The sequence below is a fragment of the Botrytis porri genome (assembly GCF_014898465.1).
Source record: "Botrytis porri strain MUCL 3234 chromosome Unknown BPOR_008, whole genome shotgun sequence".
Taxonomy (NCBI): domain Eukaryota; kingdom Fungi; phylum Ascomycota; class Leotiomycetes; order Helotiales; family Sclerotiniaceae; genus Botrytis; species Botrytis porri.
Window position 1 is genome coordinate 782281 of NW_024066082.1, and position 16461 is coordinate 798741.

A 16461-nucleotide genomic window follows, 5' to 3' on the forward strand; every position below is an offset into this window, starting at 1 on the left:
GCAACAAAACGTTTTGTCGGTCAAAAATCATCACGTGGAAGGCTTCCCATTGGTCCAAAAAAGTCCCAAAAACATTCATTTGGGGATTGTGAGAGTTCAACGCGGTAGAAGTTTTTGAAACTTTAATACTCCCTTGAGAAGATATACTTCAGTATTATGCCAAAGTTTGGTCAAGTTCTAAGATCAGGTTTTGTTGTTATTAAGATCGCCGTTTCGTTGGGCTACTGTGCGACAACCATTTTGACGACTTTCGACATCAGCGAAAATGGAATTTACGATTGCACCACCAACAATGGTCCTAAGACTCTGAAAATTGGGAGTCAGATTCAGTTCAGCTACGGCTATATGCGCCAGGTCTTGAAAGATACTTTTTCCGAGAATGTTGGTTTGCAGTGATGTCGGCGTGGATTCTGGTGATTTAGATTCCATCCGCAGGCGACCTCAAAAGTGACTGGCGAGCACAAGAGAGATCGAGAACATGAACTAGTTTATGAATATCTCAACTGCGATCAATAATACTAAGTGTTGTTGTTGCGCCATGAAAAAAAGGAGTCTCGCGACCGAGAGAGTTGCATCAGTTCGACATCCAAAGGTTCACAACAAACCCTTTTCCTGCAAATTATCTACTTTTTTCTCTCGCACATACGAATCTTAAGAATTGATCACCACGACAGGCCTTTTTACTATGGAAAAAGTCCTGCGACGAAGCCTACACTCTTTGATTTTGTATGCGCCGCCAAAATGGCTACCTGCACTTCCATCTACAATACTTGGGCGAGGAATGGTTGGAGAGAGTGAATATATCCGACATTTTTGGGGCTAGGAACAATCGTTCTTGAGTTTGCGACAAGGAAAACAGAAAACCTATTGTGGGCAATACCACTGCAAAACCTTCTCAGGTAGATTGCGAGATCAGGGCGAAGATACATCATCTCTGATGAGAACAGATTCCGGCGACAATCCACCGCAGATTCTTCCTTGCTGTCTATACCGCAGACATTGTTGAGTCTCACAATGACCATCCTCAATTCATACCCATAAACAGGCAGAATGGAACTTGGCAGGATTGCCGCGCTCTTTATGCAAGGTTTGCTCTACACTTCATTTATGCTACAGAGTACAATCTTCTTGTCCACCCGATCTAACTTCTTATTTAGTACACTGTTGGTGGATCAAAAACCCGACCAAGTAGCGATTCTTGAAGCGATCAAAAAACTGAGAAGGAATATATTTTACATTGGTAGAGATTGGATTGGAGGAACTGGACTTTTCGTTCAGCGACAGAAAATGGACACGCGCATTGGACCCATATCTATCCTACCCCGAATTTGGTGGAAAGGGATTCTCTCAAAGGAAGCCATATTTTTGATCAAATTTCGAATTCACAACAAGACTCGAATCTCGACAGATTTTATTATACCCAAGATACAAAGTGCTGCATATCTAAGACTACAATGCCTACTACAGTCCTAGAGGTTCGATTTCCTTATGCCTCCATACCCTCTGCGCTTCAAACAAGCTCGTAGAGTCGACAACACATCTCGGTCCAAACACAATACATTCACAAAGCGCCTAACAATATTGGAGGTCTCATGCGTTTTCCCTGAAAGAAAACTTCGAATCGAACAAGTGCGCAAGAAACCAGTGGGAATGACTTGGAGCATTATGACAATGTATATCAAAACTACTTGTGTCTATCACTTGCCACCAGTGTAGACTACTCGATCAATCTATGGCTTCAGAGAAAGAGAACAGTATATGAGAATGACAAGATATCTGGATATAAGAATACGATCAAATACATAAGGTAGGTAAGAATTACTAGCTGCGCCATCAACAATTTCGAAATCCCATAACACACTTCCACGAACGCCGGATCCGCAATTTTCCATCCCTATCAAAGATAATCAAAATACAGAAACAAAGGCGAGACTAAAAACATCAATGGTGGCGAGGCAGATCGAGTGATACTACAAAAGGCTTATAATTTGGACGCATTCCCTCTGCAGTATTCATCATGATTGCTGCGTTTACCATCAGAGTTTGTTTTCCAGATTGGATTGGCCACTCATTTGTACACGGATACTCGTTGACCTGTTCTGTCTCCATCGGTGTAGCTAATGATGGATCCTTTACGCTACCATCCGGTTTCCAAGTTACAAGATTGGCGCCATTTCCTTCGTGAATATGTCCGAAGCAATGCATAAGTGGTCGAACACGGCCTACAGCACGAAGAAGATTACGACAACCTTTATAAGAGCCATCAACTTGGTCCAGAATCGTATGTGGAGGACCATGAGTCATGAAAATATCAACACCTTCAGGAATAGGATTTGTGGCGATTGAAATCTGGCCCGGAGCGACTTGACTTGCGTCGTTAAACCGATCTTCATGTATTTGGTATTGGAAGCCCATAGATCCACACGTCTAGGGTGAAGCATATACTGTGAATTTAGCACCATTCTTAAGTGAGAGAATGCATGGGTACCTTCCTGAAGATAGACAACACCAGCACCTTTCGCCAATTGTCCCGTCATGATTTCAAGAGCGAAATGGTGCTATGCTGAATACTCATCGTCAGACATGTTTTCTACCCGGTTCTGCGCATCGAGGGTTATGTCATGATTCCTGCAATGACTAGTTTTAATTCGGCTTCGATGGTACCCGTCATCTTGACAGACTCTTTCAAGGCGTTCAATTCACCGAAATTGGTTAAATCGCCAGTATGGAGGAGGATATCCACCTCGGGCGTATCCGCTCCATTGAGGGAATGTTCATGAGTGTCGGAAATTATCATTACTCGTGTTGGAATTCTGGACATGGTGGGTACTTTATTCGAAGTTGGTGTGTGGAGTATGGTTGAGAAGCTTGAATGAGGTGGATTGTGATGTGAAGTTTCGTATATGGCAGGGAATCTTTCTCATGGTCGTTCGGTCTCAAGGTATAAAGTACTGCTTCTTCAAAATACTTTTATGATGTTCCTCGTTATTGTGTAGGTTTGGTTTGAATTCTCCGTAGTGCTGGAGCTACTTGTGTAGTGGAAACTTAAAATACATGCTGCACGTGATTCTCCGATAGACAAGTTTCTTGTAAACTGTTATAGTTTTGTTGCATGACTTGGCCTTACATTACTAATTTCAATCATTAATAAAAGTTTTGATGTGTGTTGAATGTGCTGGGTTATTTGGTAGTGATACGTACCAGAATCAAGATATTGTCTATGTCGAATTGAGACAATTAGGAACCATACAAGTATTGAAGCATTCGTCGCTAAGTAAACGAAGTTGAGATTCTTATACTACATTATCACAATTTTTCCTCGCAAAGCCATGAAATCAACGAGCCAGTGAACCCGTCGCTTCCACAATAAATTCCACCGTCTCTTCCGGTCTACTCAACATCGGCGAATGACTACTCACAACCTCTCTAACCGTAACATCCGCCCCAGCATCCCTCGCCATCCTCACAAAAGCCCCTTGCACCTCCACCGGAAACGTCCTATCATCCATCGTCATCAAATACCAAACCGGCAAATCCATCCACCCGGCATAAGCCCACTCCCCACCCTCGTTCAACACCTTCTGCGATTGTTTCCTCAACCTACTCACCCAATAATTCCCTTCTTCTACAGGAAGATCGTGATAGAAAGCTTCTCGAGCAGGAAGTTCCAAGATCGCAAATCCACTATCGTCGAATCTCCATAAGGGTGGAGGAGTCCCCCCAATCGCATCTATGAAGCTGATCCCCGTTTGCGCAAATCCACATGCCATCATGACGAGAGCTACTACGTGACCAGTCGGTTTCTCATCTGTAGATGAGAGATCATCTGGGAGGCGATGAGTGAGTCCTTTCACTGCACTTTGACCGACTGCGCCGCCGTAGGAATGCACAATTAGTATTACGTCGTGTCCTTGTCTGGTTTCGGATAGTATGATATTTCGTACGGCGGTGATGTCTTCGCCGAATCCTATCGTGGCATCGCCGGTTGTGGAGGGGAGTTCGACGGGAATGCATTTGTAGTTTTGTTCTTGGAGGAGTGAAGTTACTTGTGCCCAGATTTCGGGGCGGTGCCATGCTCCGGGAATGAAGATTAGTGTTGGGTTGTTGGACATTTTGATTGGGTTGTGGGGTGAAAACGTAAGGGGGTATTGTGTAGGCGAATGTGACTAGAATGAAGGAAGAAGATATTGAGATAATTGTCTCATTATCAAGAAATAGTCTCTCTTTAAAACAAATCAATTAAGAGAAGATTGGATACTTCTATCACCAATCTGACTACATCTCATGGTGAAGTAGTCAGCGGTATGACTTTCTTCCGGGACCTTTTCGTATTCCTCGTGGGATACCGGGTGAAATGCGGTTTGAGTAGGAAGCGATGTCTTCGGCTCTGTAGGACAATAATATTGTTAATGTTTAAAATAGATGGATTCTGAAGAAGTTGAATCATCCAAATAAACCAAGTCTTTCAGTGAATTGAATGTCTAGAGAGTCTATAATGAATCATGAAGCGATCGATCGTTGAGCTGCAAGCCGGAATAGCGTAAATGGTGTAGTCTTTTGCTTTCTCCTAATTATTGCGAACAAAGAGTCTATCCTACCCAACCCGTGAATCGCTATCATGTCTTGTACTTACTTGGGCTGCTTGATGGAGGATTGAGGTACTCTCATCTCATTTCCAGACCGATGATTTGGCGTTGTGAAGATCAAATAAAATAGAAACGTAGCTTCGTCCATATCCTCTTGAGGATATCATTACTAGGTATGTATTTCATTTTGGCGCTTGTTCTTCACTTCTGCCTAGATAATCTGTGGATAGTATCTCGATCTTCTAGTACGCGCAATCTGGTATTGTTGTTTGGGAATTTCGTCGGAAGAATTTAGATGTATAAATTAGACTTGAAGAAACTTTCCATGCAATGCTAACGTGATCGTAAGTGCAGTTTCACGAATCAATGTTAGATGGAATGCTCATTGATGGCCTGTCTCATTTTTGATACTCTCCTGGAGAGATGAGGGCAGTTGATTTTATTCTTCAACAATCTTGTCTCAATAAGAGGAAGAGTAGTAAGGTATTGTCTTCCGCCCTCACATCTGAGTAGCTATGTCTGAATGTTAACTACTGTCTTGAAAGAGTTCTTTGGTCCAGATCGTATAGTGAGCACATGATTCTTGGGTTGTTAGACATAAGGCTTGAAAATTGTAGATGACCTGCCATGGCCATCTAGGTGTCGTTCGGGTCTTTGGGAGACCAAAAGCTAGGAAGACCATCGGACCATCGACCTTTAATATTGAGTGGCCTGGTATTCGTAAAGAATTTCAAAGTGTCCAGTGTACCAAAGACAACCAAGAATCTCTCATCATCAATAGGATATCTGGGCGATTGGAAATGCCTGCATGTCATCGTGGCTTAATTTTCTATTTATGTACAAGAAACAAAGTTATATGAAATGACCCAGTAGATTCAAATGTAATATTCTGGTACATTGTAGAGAATAAGTTCATAAGCAAACACACCGGTGTTAAGACTATACTCTTAAGTGCGTGAAACCAATAGACCGGTGAATTTGTGCGCAAATGAAAATGCCGTTCGGATATAAGGACCCGGGGATGAGATTTACGGAATTAATCAACCAACAAGCCGAAATGCTCACTGTCGCACAACCAGTCCGGTTCGGATCCGAAAGCCCAAAATCTCACACGATCATGCAGGAACCAACAAGAATGCAGGATGGAATTCTTACACGAGGGTTGAATCTGGCAGCGCATAATTCGGTGAATGAACATCATACCATTTAATGGTCATGATATGAGCCGATGGGTCACCAACAGATTGAAAGAAGATATATATCGAGTGAATATCCTTCATTCCAAAGGCATAATATTGTCCACATAGCTTCCATCTAAAAACCAACAACCTCAAATACCTCAAGAACCACGAATCGAATTCAAATAGCTTTACCAACATCCTTTGCATCCTGTCAATCAAGATGTCAACACCATCCTCTAAAGAAGTCGCCATCATTGGATCAGGATTATCTGGTCTAACTCTCGCTCTTGCCCTTCAACAAAACAATATCAAATGTCGAGTTTACGAAAGTCGTCCTGCGCCTCTGAATATCGGAGGTGCTGTCATGCTTTCTCCAAACGCTCTCAAAATCTTGAAAGCCCTCAATGTCTATGATAGACTTCGTCATAAGGGTTACAACTTTGACAACCTTGAGTATCGTACCGCTGGAGATGGAAAATTGATAGAGATTCAAGAATTTGGTTCGGAAGAGAAATATGGTTTCCCAGCTCTTCGAATCTACAGACACATTCTTATCACTGAATTACTCGAAATGTTCAAGGAACAAGATATTCCCATCACTTTCGGCAAGAAATTCTCACACATCACTTCGGAGACCGATAAACAAGTTGAATGGGAATTTACCGATGGTACAACTGGTACTGCACCTCTTCTTGTTGGAGCCGATGGTATTCATTCGACCGTTCGTCGTTATCTCTACCCTGATTTGGAGACCAAGTTCACTGGAATGGTTGGAATCACAGCAGCTGTACCAACATCTCAATTACAACTTCCGGAAGGATATCATATTCCTGTCACTATAATGTCTCCAAAGGGCGCATTTGTGATTGCTCCTCAACAAGAAGATGGATCTGAGGTCTTGATTGGAAAACAATTACGCATTGAGGAGAAAGATAGAGCTGGATGGAATGATCTCTCCAACGACAAGGAAGAGAGTGTTAAATTCTTGCAAAGCAACAATGATCTATTCCCGGAGATCGTTCACAATGCCGTTTCCAAGATTTCTCATGACAAAATTAATGTTTGGCCATTCTACATCGTTCCCAAACTCGATAACTGGGTATCTGAGAATCGACGTGTGGTAATTCTTGGTGATGCAGCCCATGCAATTCCTCCTTCTGCAGGTCAAGGTATCAACCAAGCATTTGAAGATGTTTATATCTTTGCATTGCTACTTGCAAAGTCGGACAAGGGAGATACCCAGAAAGCACTTTCATTCTGGCAAGAATATAGACAAAAGAGAGTTGGAAAGGTTTTGGAATTGAATCAACAAATTGATTTGAGACGTTTACCGGGAAACGCGGCAGATCAGAAGAGAGAACCATTCGAGTTGAGCTGGTTGTACAATGCAGACTTTGAAGCAGATGTACAAGAGTGGGTTGATCAGCAAGGACGACAGTAAATTTGAGTAGCTGTTTCCGGTAAATGTCAGGAAGAGAGAGAAGGGTTTACCTGGGAGGGGTAGGATGAACTTTGACTCAATATGGCAGCATGGATGGCAGCATGGATTTCTTGAGGAGTTTCTTTGGTCTGTGAATTATTTATTGGTAGACGGAATGACAAAATGCGAATCTTTTTTACTTCACCAAAATCTCAACACATGACCTAGCTTTTTCAAAATCCTCCCGCCTAGCAATAGAGGCGGATGAAGAATGGGATTTTTTATATCTAGTTCATGAGCAGGATGTAATCGAGTTTGGAATTCGAGTGTTCCAATTTGCTCGAGGTTCTGTATCCTTCTCTAAATATGAGAATAGATCCAAATGGCATTGGAATCATCATAAATTGAAACCCTCACGGACGAATGGGTACGTCTTTTCTATATGCAACTCAAAATGATCACCAGGGTCAATGCGAAGCGATACTGCTGCCCCCTGTGCTTGTCAGTCGGTGCCGAGATTTTGTGCGGGGTTACTTACAGGCAAGATGCATTTATACCCCAATCCCCCAAATTCCCCCAGAAGGCTTACGTCGTTGGTAACTGTTTTTTTTTAATTAATGCTGTATCACCTACCTTCCTTGGGAGAACTATTGAATACTACCTACCTTCTTTACACATCAATCATCCTTTCACGACGAGGAAATATCCGATAGATAACCTCACAAGTCAAGTGAGGCAAGTCAAAGTTTATACCTCCATCATACAATCAATCATACACCTATTTCAATCATCATGGAGTCACCAAAACAATCCACAGCAACAGTCACTACCACACCTACTTCCGCACCCACACCAAGAAAATACACCGGTATGGACTGTAGATTTTGTCAAAAGAGTTTCTCTAAAGGCGAACATGTAAGGGTTAGCAATACAATTTCATCAAGATGTATATCTCACACTCACTAACAATTAATTTAGAGACACGAAAGAAGTCGTAAGAAGAAAGCCCCTGTGGAATTTGATTCCCTTCTCATCATCAAGAATTGCAAGCTAATATAAATGATGCCAAAGATACTGGATCTCGACCCTTCGTATGCAAAGAATGTAGAAGACCATTTGCAAGACAAGATTCCCTTGCTCGTCATGAAAGATTACACACTCGAAGAGAAAGCAATTATCCCAATTATCCTTCACCACCTTCGAGTTTAGTGTCGCAACCAAACATACCCACGAACATGTTACCTGCGACGATAGATACAAATTTACAGGTTGAAACACCAAGAACTCAACAAGGAAATATGGAGGATGGAGGTACTGGTCATTCTATTATTGGCAATACACCATCTTCGACAGAAGATCTCGATTTTCAATTAATATGGCCAGATTCGGAAGATTTATTCGAAACTTTAATGTCTTCCGATCCAACAAACTCTTGGCAAATGCCAATTGGAATATTACCAGTACCTATTACAACTCGATCACACAGAAATAATGGAAGTTTTGGTATACCGGGTTCATTTCAAGAGAAGGGTTCAATTGGTTCAATTCCGGTGGGAGAAAGTCATCAAGCGGTACATAATGTTAGTGAGATGGTGACTAGTTTGGTAAGTTTTCAAAACTTCTTAAATAAATTCCCTACTCATTGAAATGTAGTCATCAATTGTTACGGCTGCTGTTGAAGCTACATCTCTTACATCGGTTTTCCTGGATGAATGTTTACATATGTTTTTTGTAAGATTCATACCCACATTTCCAGTATTACATCGATCAACATTCGTCTTTCGAGAATGTACTCAACCTTTACTTCTCAATGCCATGGCTATCGGTTCTTTATATCTTGGACCCAAAGATTCAGTTGCGAAAGGTGAAGCCTTATGGAGGCTTGCACACATAGCAGTTGCGACATCTTGGGAAACATTAATCACTCATCAAGGTCCTTACGATAGTTGTCAAGGAGTACAATTAGTGGTCACAGCTCTACTTGCTCAAATATACGGCGCTCTTTCAAGAAATCGAATTATTCGAACCACAAGTCAAGCATTTCATGCTCTTGGATTCTTTTGGGCAAGACAGTGCGCAATATCTGATAGTGAACCATATTCAAGGAGCAATCTACCAAACCAAAACTCTACCGATGAAGAAAAGAATCGTGCTTGGAAAGTTTGGGCAGCTAAAGAAATTCAACAACGTGCGTTATTGGGTCATTATGTATTAGATGGTTTAATATCTCGAATGTCTGGGGAAACCCCATCAGTTCGACATGCTGCTAATCAATTGGGTTTACCTAGTAGTGAAACAGCATTCGAGGCTACGACTGCCAATGAATGGCTAAATCACATAAGATCTCAAGAACCTTTACAATCTTCTTTCCGAAGTATCATTCGATCACTATTTGCTCCGGCTAGTCAACCTCTTACTAGTTTTCATGCGTTTTCGGCATTTTCTCTTCGAGTCATTCTAGAAGGCCTTCAATCCTTGGTTTCAGATTGCGATTCCGATGATCTTTCTACAGTCGGTGTACCTACAAAGCTCGAATTACGAAAAGCTCTGAGTCACTCTTTTGAAGCTATATCAATGAGCCCAAATCTTTCACATTCCGAACGTCTCGAACTCTTATTAAGGTGGCATACCATTTGTCTAGATGCTTGTAAAGATTCATCTTTACTTTGCAGATCAATTTGTTCTCGTTATGGTATAGTTCAACATGTTTGCGGTGGAAAGAACATCATGAAACCGGAACAAGATTTAATAAGTTGGGCCAGTACGGAAGAAGCACGAAAATCTCTTTTACACGCTATTGCAATTCAAGAGATTGTGGAACAATTACCACGAGGTAGAGCACACGTTATACATATCCCAAGCTCTTTATTTGCTTCAGCAACAGTATATTGTGTATTTTCACTAGCTGGTCAGGGTGCAGTCAACGTACCAAATATCGTGGACTGGCAAGCTGTTTTGGCGACCAATGAAGTTGTAAATTCTTCAATCCAACCAGGATGTACAAGTCAATCAGAGACAGAATTATATCTTCGAGGGGAACATTCATTTTTCAGAGCAATGGGAACAATGAAGAATCTTCTTTATGAACTCAATTCTATGCAAAAGCTATTTAAATGCTTATGTTCACAATGGGGTATTGCATTCGATATGGAGGATATTTTGGATCAATGGAATACACTTTGTCATTGAGTTTACGACTTGGGTATGGGATTTATGATTTATGATTTATGAATATGTACGAAACAGGGTGTTATATTATTATCAATCAGGCTTGCATTGAATGCAAAATGGGTTTGGATGGGGGGTTAGTTCTCAACAAAATGTTGGTGTTAATTACCACTTCGAGTTTCAGTCGGCGTAATGAGTTGATATGCAGAGTAGTATTCATCAATGTCGATCTCAAGAAAACAAATCATACCGTTGTTTTTACATCGAGCATAGATCTCGTCATAGCCATTATGAACAAATTTACTGTTCAACATCTATCTATCTACCCGTGTTACCTTCTACAAAGATTGGAAGATCCAAACACTTTCACTCTAAGTCCAGAGTGTAATAGCGCTCCACTCGCTTATTTAGTGCTGATCGCTCTCGCTCACGTGGTGTCTTTTTTGTGGTCACATAGGGTGGTTTTTTTTTGGTGCTTCATGTGGCTTGACGGTAGAGGTGGCTGAAATTTTGATGCGCAGTATATACCGACTCAGCTAAGGCACGTGAGAACGTGAGTGGCCCGGGGCTTGCAGTTGGTTCCCGTATTTGGTCTCGCTTATTAGTATGCTTACTTAAGTAGCATTAACCTACACTCTTTCTCTGTGTTTCCATCGCCATCTCATTTCCATCGTCATCTCTATATCCCTCCATTTCCATTTATATCGCCATTTCTATTCCATCTCTATTTCCATTTCCATTGCTATTTGTATATCTTTCCATTTCTATTTCAATTACTATCTCTATATCCCTCTATTCCTCCATTTCCATCGCCATCTCTATCTTATCCATCTCCATCGCATAACATCTATTACGACTATACGACCACTTCCTTTCTATCACCCTTTCTATATCCCTCCATCTCTATCGTACAATATATATTACGAATCGAAATTATTCCTATATTATGTTGTTAGAACAACCCCGCCAGTGGTAATCCTTCAGCACCTACTGCTTGGAATAACCCCGCCTGTGGCAATCCTTCAGCACCTACTACTTGGAATAACCCCGCCTGTGGCAATCCTTCAGTATTTGCTGGTTGGAATAACCCCGCCTGTGGTAATCCTTCAGTATCTGCTATTTGGAATAACCCCGCCTGTGGTAATCCTTCAGTATCTGCTGCTTGGAACAACCCCGCCAGTGGTAGTCCTTTAGCATCTACTTCTTAGAACAACTATATCTATTTCGTCTAAGAGTCAAGGCTGCTCTATAGCCTGGGTGGGTTGGGAATCACACGTCAAGTGTGGGCTATCATTTTTTTAATTCAATCCTTAACTACGTTTATCGCTAATTATAGTTACAGGCAATTATGTCGAATCTGACTGGATTTCTGATTCAAAAACTCGAGCTACAACCTCTCCTTCGCGACAGAGTGTTTGTAAAATGGGAAGACCAATCACGTCGTACACTATGTACCCTAGGCTCTCGCTCGAATCGTAACAGGCGGAATCTCAACTTTTTCATACAGGCATACTATGATATAGAAGGACATGTTCATATTCACTTTTCCCTTGAGGTGTCTATCAAGAAGCAGAATATAGAGATGTTACTGGTTATTCCTCCAGATGCCGACTTTGCAGATGCTCTTGAGCCTCATTCAATATCGAATATGGATGATTTATCTCCTCTCGACATTGCTGCTGTTCACGATGCCGAACTTAGCGCTTCACTACAGGTTATCTATATACAATTCGATCTAAGTGCGAAGGGCTTTATCGTTATGAAGAAGCCTACTACGACTATTAACCCACGGGATAAGACATCAGCAAAATTGCTTCGTGATCTGGAGTCTCTATCTAATACGACAAGCTTTGCTGTATATATCAAGCCAAATGATTATGCGCGGGTGGGCTTAAAACGACTTCATGATCGCTTAAGCAACACTCCTACCGACACACGCAAAACCAATATGAGGGAAATGTACATTGGACAAGTGCCTGAATTAGTAGAATGGAAATCACCGCCGCCGCTACTGCCACCATATACCACACAAGATGCACAAAGGTCGACTGAAGTGCAGGTTCCTCGGTCACCGCCACCATGTGCTCAGCCATGTCCGGAAGTACAAGTTTCTCGGTCACCGCCTCTATATACTCAGCTATCTCCAGAAGTGCAGGTCTCTCAGTCATCATCCATCATTTTCGAAGAAGAAACACCGGCTCGATCTCCAATTAGCTCCAACTCCGTATCGGTACATGGCATTTTCTCTGGCTGCGAAGAGTCATCAGAGTCGTCAGACGAAGTGAACTTGGACGATATCGAACAGGATATTAGAATAGATTTCGATGTCGATTCGGATGAAGAAGAGCTTGCCAGGGAACAGCTTGCCAACTTGGATTCTCGAGAACTAAATCGGCAATTCGACTATAATTTAAAAGTATCGCAAATGCTTAACTCGAAGCTGGAGAAATGGATAGAAGCAGTACTATCGATAAATCTCAATTTTCATCGTCATACACGTTTGATTACCAAATTGTCAATTCTTGGTAATTGTATTCGTACTTCAAATATTAGGATATTTGATATTACTTTATTTTGGTGTTTTGCACTGTTTTTCTACGATCCACTCGATTCTGATAACACTTTGGGGTTATGGGAGAAGAGAAATTCATGGCTTATTCGAGATATAGCGGAACAGATTCAATGGGCTGATGAAATGCGCTTTAGTATTGAGATAAGTTCGTCGTTGTTGGAGCATTTTACAAAACTGGGTCAAGCTGCTCGTACTGTTGCTCTAGATTCTCTATATAACAAAGGTGTCTATCTTAAACAGAAAAGTATTTTTATTACTTATATATTAGCGGAGTTTGGTGAGCTAGGTAGGAAGTCTGTTTCTCGAAAAAGCTTGGGAACTGGTAGCAATGCGCCAAAGCGAGTAAAAATATAATTTATACAATATCAGCCTGGAAACAACTTGTCTATTATGCTTCAATGATGAACTTTGAACAAATTATCGCCAAATGATATAACAAAGTTCAAGGTGATTGAATACACATCCAATACGTCAATTCTACATCTTACTGATTTGAAAATAGAAACTAGAAGCTTGCTTTACAGAGTTTTTTGAGCGCGGTACTGTGGAGGATTGTTGGAACCTTATCCCGCAAGCTCACAAGGCCACCATTTACAAGAGCCGATGGGCGAACTTGGAACTTGCACCACCAGTATCGACAGCATCAATTTCTGTGAAAGATGTTTCTTAAGAAAATACTTCGTCGTCATACGTTGCCTTACACGACTCCCCATTGTCGGGTTCTACATCGGCTACGAATTCTATCTCAGATCCAGCATTGTCGTTGTACATACCATCAAACGTTGTCGCTCAACAGCAGCCCACTAGACGAGACGGCTCATCTGATATACCTGCCTCGAATTTAACTGCATCAAACATTACTACTCGACGATTACCCACTGCAATAGATCCTTCATCAAACACAGAAGTTTCGATATCTGCTAAGACATACTTTGAGAAAGTCATTCCAGACGCTGATCAGGATCGAATAAAACGTTTGAATCGAGCCATCCGAGGCATCCAAGAAGCTAAAGCTCTCCCTCAAGAGTCGTACAACACACTGTGGTCTTCTAAGGATGGAATTTTCGAGAGCCCGAAAGAAGAGTTGCGAAGATTTTGTCGACTCCAGCAGGGTCGCAAGAATATAGTTTCTGGGTCCGCAGGTTATGATTGCGCTGCTCGTCTCGCCTTGTTATTTCTGAGCCATGATATTGATCATATGGAAGAGGAGCAAAGACAGCTAAAAGTGAAGCATCAACATAAGACGAAGACTTCTGTATTCAATGACCTTGCTCGAATCTCCGGTACCTCATTGGTAGATTTGAAGGACGATTACAAGAAAAGCAAGAACTATACTTTCCTGTTAGAAAAGGCTGGTCCTGGTTCTCTACTTGAAATCGGGTCCAATGTGAGCTCGCTGTAAGTATCGATCTGCTCTAGATTGTCTTATCAATAACTAATATACGCTTTCGAAATAGATGGGAGCTTAAAATGAACAGAGATGATATACATCTAGTTCTGGAATACAGAAAGACTAAACTTCCTCAACTTGAGAAGCGTGCTGAATCATTAGATGAATCAGCAGCATGTACTATCGTCTCTGGTCTTCTCGCCTATGGCTGGACTATCTCTGAGCTTCTTTCGACTCAAACTTCCTTAATCAAGCAAGTCAGGAATTATATCAACTTGGGACAGCATCTTGGTTCAATGCGACATCAATATCTGGGTTTGAAAAGAGGCAGCGATCATATCACTGTTGGTGGTGAAAAGCGCAGACGCTATACGCTAAACGAAACTTCTCTTGACTCCGGACAGAGCAATCTGTTGTCCTTTGGTACGATCAATCAGGATCCACACGCTTGCAATCCAGGTATACAAGAATTTCATACATCAGGTATGACCCACCAAATACCGGCTACGAGTGACCAAAGCATATCCAGTGACCTACTAGACTCTTCCGAACATACCTCGAACCAACAAGCTCTTGATCCATCAATGATGAACCTGTTGAATATGTCAGGCGAACTACCAAACGCTTTGGATTATACCTCGAACCAACAAGCTCTTGATCCATCAATGATGAACCTGTTAAATATGTCAGGCGAACTACCAAACGCCTTGGATTATACCTCGAACCAACAAGCTCTTGATCCATCCATGATAAACCTGTTGAATATATTGGACTACTTACCACCTTTACAAATTCCTGTACAAATTAACACTACCCCGACGAATCCTCCTGAAACCTTGGTTGGACCGTTGAACTGAAAGATATTCTCTAGCTACCGCCGCGTTTCCGCAGACGGACTACTTGCAACGAACTAGGGTGAATATGAATAACTTTATTCTATCCTAATCCATGGATCTGTTTGCATAATTAGAGGCTAATATAAAACAGAATTCCGCGTCCTCCTCCACATGAACGATACACAACAGGATCAGAATCGCGGAAATATGCGACCGAACCGCTTTGGATCTCTTTACTACCGCTATCGCCAATTTCAGGCAGCGGAAGGTTGCCTAGTGCCAGTATTCCGAATATGCCACCTCCCGCAGCTGAACTTGAGTACTTCAAAGGATCCGACCGGACATCTGCGTAAACTACAGGTCCAGTCCACTTGATATCCTCCTTCGCAATATTGTTCGTATCAATTCCGAGCGCAGTGAGAGGTGAAAGATCAATATTCTATACAGAAAAGTTAACACGAGTGTATGCCGAGGACCTTGCGCAAACCATACCTTCTCAAAGCCTCGGGCAGCTTCAAGCGTCCTGGCGTCCATCTCAATCCCTCTAGGGTTTTCTTCCCTGCTTCCAGTCTGCCTTCAGCTCGTAACTGTTCGATCTCTCTGTCGAGGCTTGTTCGAGCAGAATCTGCAACAGTTTCAGCGACCCCTGGGCCAAAAATTATCATTTCTCTTTTTATTAATGGTCCAAGGCTGTAGAGCACTCTTTTCGACGATGGGATAAAGAACGTGTTTGACTTTTTGGTGGGGTATTATTCTCGGTCGGCGGAAATCAATACGTTGGTATATGTAATTGTAGATTCGAAGGAACGATAGAGATTTGCTATGCGATATTTTGCTAAGGTTACCCTTATCATAAGAGAGTTGTGCAGTGGAAAACACTGATCTGTACAAAGACCTTCCTTAAATTATCCTTCGCAAAGTTGGTTACTGCGGCTTTTTGTGAGTTGGACGTCGAGTGGTGGGGTCGTAATCCCATATCTCATCACGCTCGTATATTGTGCGTTAATGCCTTAGGCAACATTGTATTGGATCCTTGGTAACCCACCTGGCCCAATAGGGTCCCAATAGGTGGGACAAAAGGTTGAAAACCCGGCCTACCTACTTAAACACCCTCTCTGCAGCCTTCCGCGTACTTTTGTCATACTTTCGCACATTCCAACCTACAACTCACCTCAGTTTTTCATTGTACAGACTACAATCGGTAAATGCTCTTATTACAGAAATAAATAGCTTCAAGCGAACTACATTTTAGTAGAAATATTAAGTATATTATATTACTAATCTACTTCTATATTCTATTACAACCCT

The 16461-nt window shown here is 41.8% G+C and overlaps 9 protein-coding genes across 9 annotated transcripts; 5 read left to right on the plus strand and 4 right to left on the minus strand.

The window, feature by feature from the left end:
• Positions 1-156: 156 nt before the first annotated feature.
• Positions 157-396, plus strand: EAF01_006351 (uncharacterized protein; the record flags this gene model as incomplete). The annotated part of the gene is made up of 1 exon (XM_038914605.1): positions 157-396. The coding sequence occupies one exon, from the start codon at positions 157-159 to the stop codon at positions 394-396; it is 240 nt and encodes a 79-aa protein (XP_038769560.1).
• A 1545-nt stretch (positions 397-1941) lies between these two features.
• Positions 1942-2821, minus strand: EAF01_006352 (uncharacterized protein; the record flags this gene model as incomplete). The annotated part of the gene is made up of 2 exons (XM_038914606.1): positions 1942-2427; positions 2639-2821. 2 exons carry the CDS (start codon positions 2819-2821, stop codon positions 1942-1944), a joined length of 669 nt encoding a protein of 222 aa, XP_038769561.1.
• A 514-nt stretch (positions 2822-3335) lies between these two features.
• Positions 3336-4112, minus strand: EAF01_006353 (uncharacterized protein; the record flags this gene model as incomplete). The annotated part of the gene is made up of 1 exon (XM_038914607.1): positions 3336-4112. The coding sequence occupies one exon, from the start codon at positions 4110-4112 to the stop codon at positions 3336-3338; it is 777 nt and encodes a 258-aa protein (XP_038769562.1).
• Positions 4113-5221: 1109 nt separating this feature from the next.
• On the minus strand, positions 5222-5401 carry EAF01_006354 (uncharacterized protein; the record flags this gene model as incomplete). Its single annotated transcript, XM_038914608.1, has 1 exon — positions 5222-5401. The coding sequence occupies one exon, from the start codon at positions 5399-5401 to the stop codon at positions 5222-5224; it is 180 nt and encodes a 59-aa protein (XP_038769563.1).
• Positions 5402-5580: 179 nt separating this feature from the next.
• On the plus strand, positions 5581-5796 carry EAF01_006355 (uncharacterized protein; the record flags this gene model as incomplete). The annotated part of the gene is made up of 1 exon (XM_038914609.1): positions 5581-5796. The coding sequence occupies one exon, from the start codon at positions 5581-5583 to the stop codon at positions 5794-5796; it is 216 nt and encodes a 71-aa protein (XP_038769564.1).
• Positions 5797-5987: 191 nt separating this feature from the next.
• Positions 5988-7208, plus strand: EAF01_006356 (uncharacterized protein; the record flags this gene model as incomplete). Its single annotated transcript, XM_038914610.1, has 1 exon — positions 5988-7208. One exon carries the CDS (start codon positions 5988-5990, stop codon positions 7206-7208), a length of 1221 nt encoding a protein of 406 aa, XP_038769565.1.
• Positions 7209-7979: 771 nt separating this feature from the next.
• Positions 7980-10376, plus strand: EAF01_006357 (uncharacterized protein; the record flags this gene model as incomplete). The annotated part of the gene is made up of 4 exons (XM_038914611.1): positions 7980-8108; positions 8166-8181; positions 8259-8791; positions 8841-10376. 4 exons carry the CDS (start codon positions 7980-7982, stop codon positions 10374-10376), a joined length of 2214 nt encoding a protein of 737 aa, XP_038769566.1.
• Positions 10377-11703: 1327 nt separating this feature from the next.
• EAF01_006358 (uncharacterized protein) lies at positions 11704-15506 on the plus strand (the record flags this gene model as incomplete). Its single annotated transcript, XM_038914612.1, has 8 exons — positions 11704-13269; positions 13369-13374; positions 13430-13466; positions 13677-14325; positions 14385-14800; positions 14858-15114; positions 15189-15232; positions 15305-15506. 8 exons carry the CDS (start codon positions 11704-11706, stop codon positions 15504-15506), a joined length of 3177 nt encoding a protein of 1058 aa, XP_038769567.1.
• A 1-nt stretch (position 15507) lies between these two features.
• Positions 15508-15818, minus strand: EAF01_006359 (uncharacterized protein; the record flags this gene model as incomplete). Its single annotated transcript, XM_038914613.1, has 2 exons — positions 15508-15592; positions 15646-15818. The coding sequence occupies 2 exons, from the start codon at positions 15816-15818 to the stop codon at positions 15508-15510; spliced, it is 258 nt and encodes an 85-aa protein (XP_038769568.1).
• Positions 15819-16461: the final 643 nt, after the last annotated feature.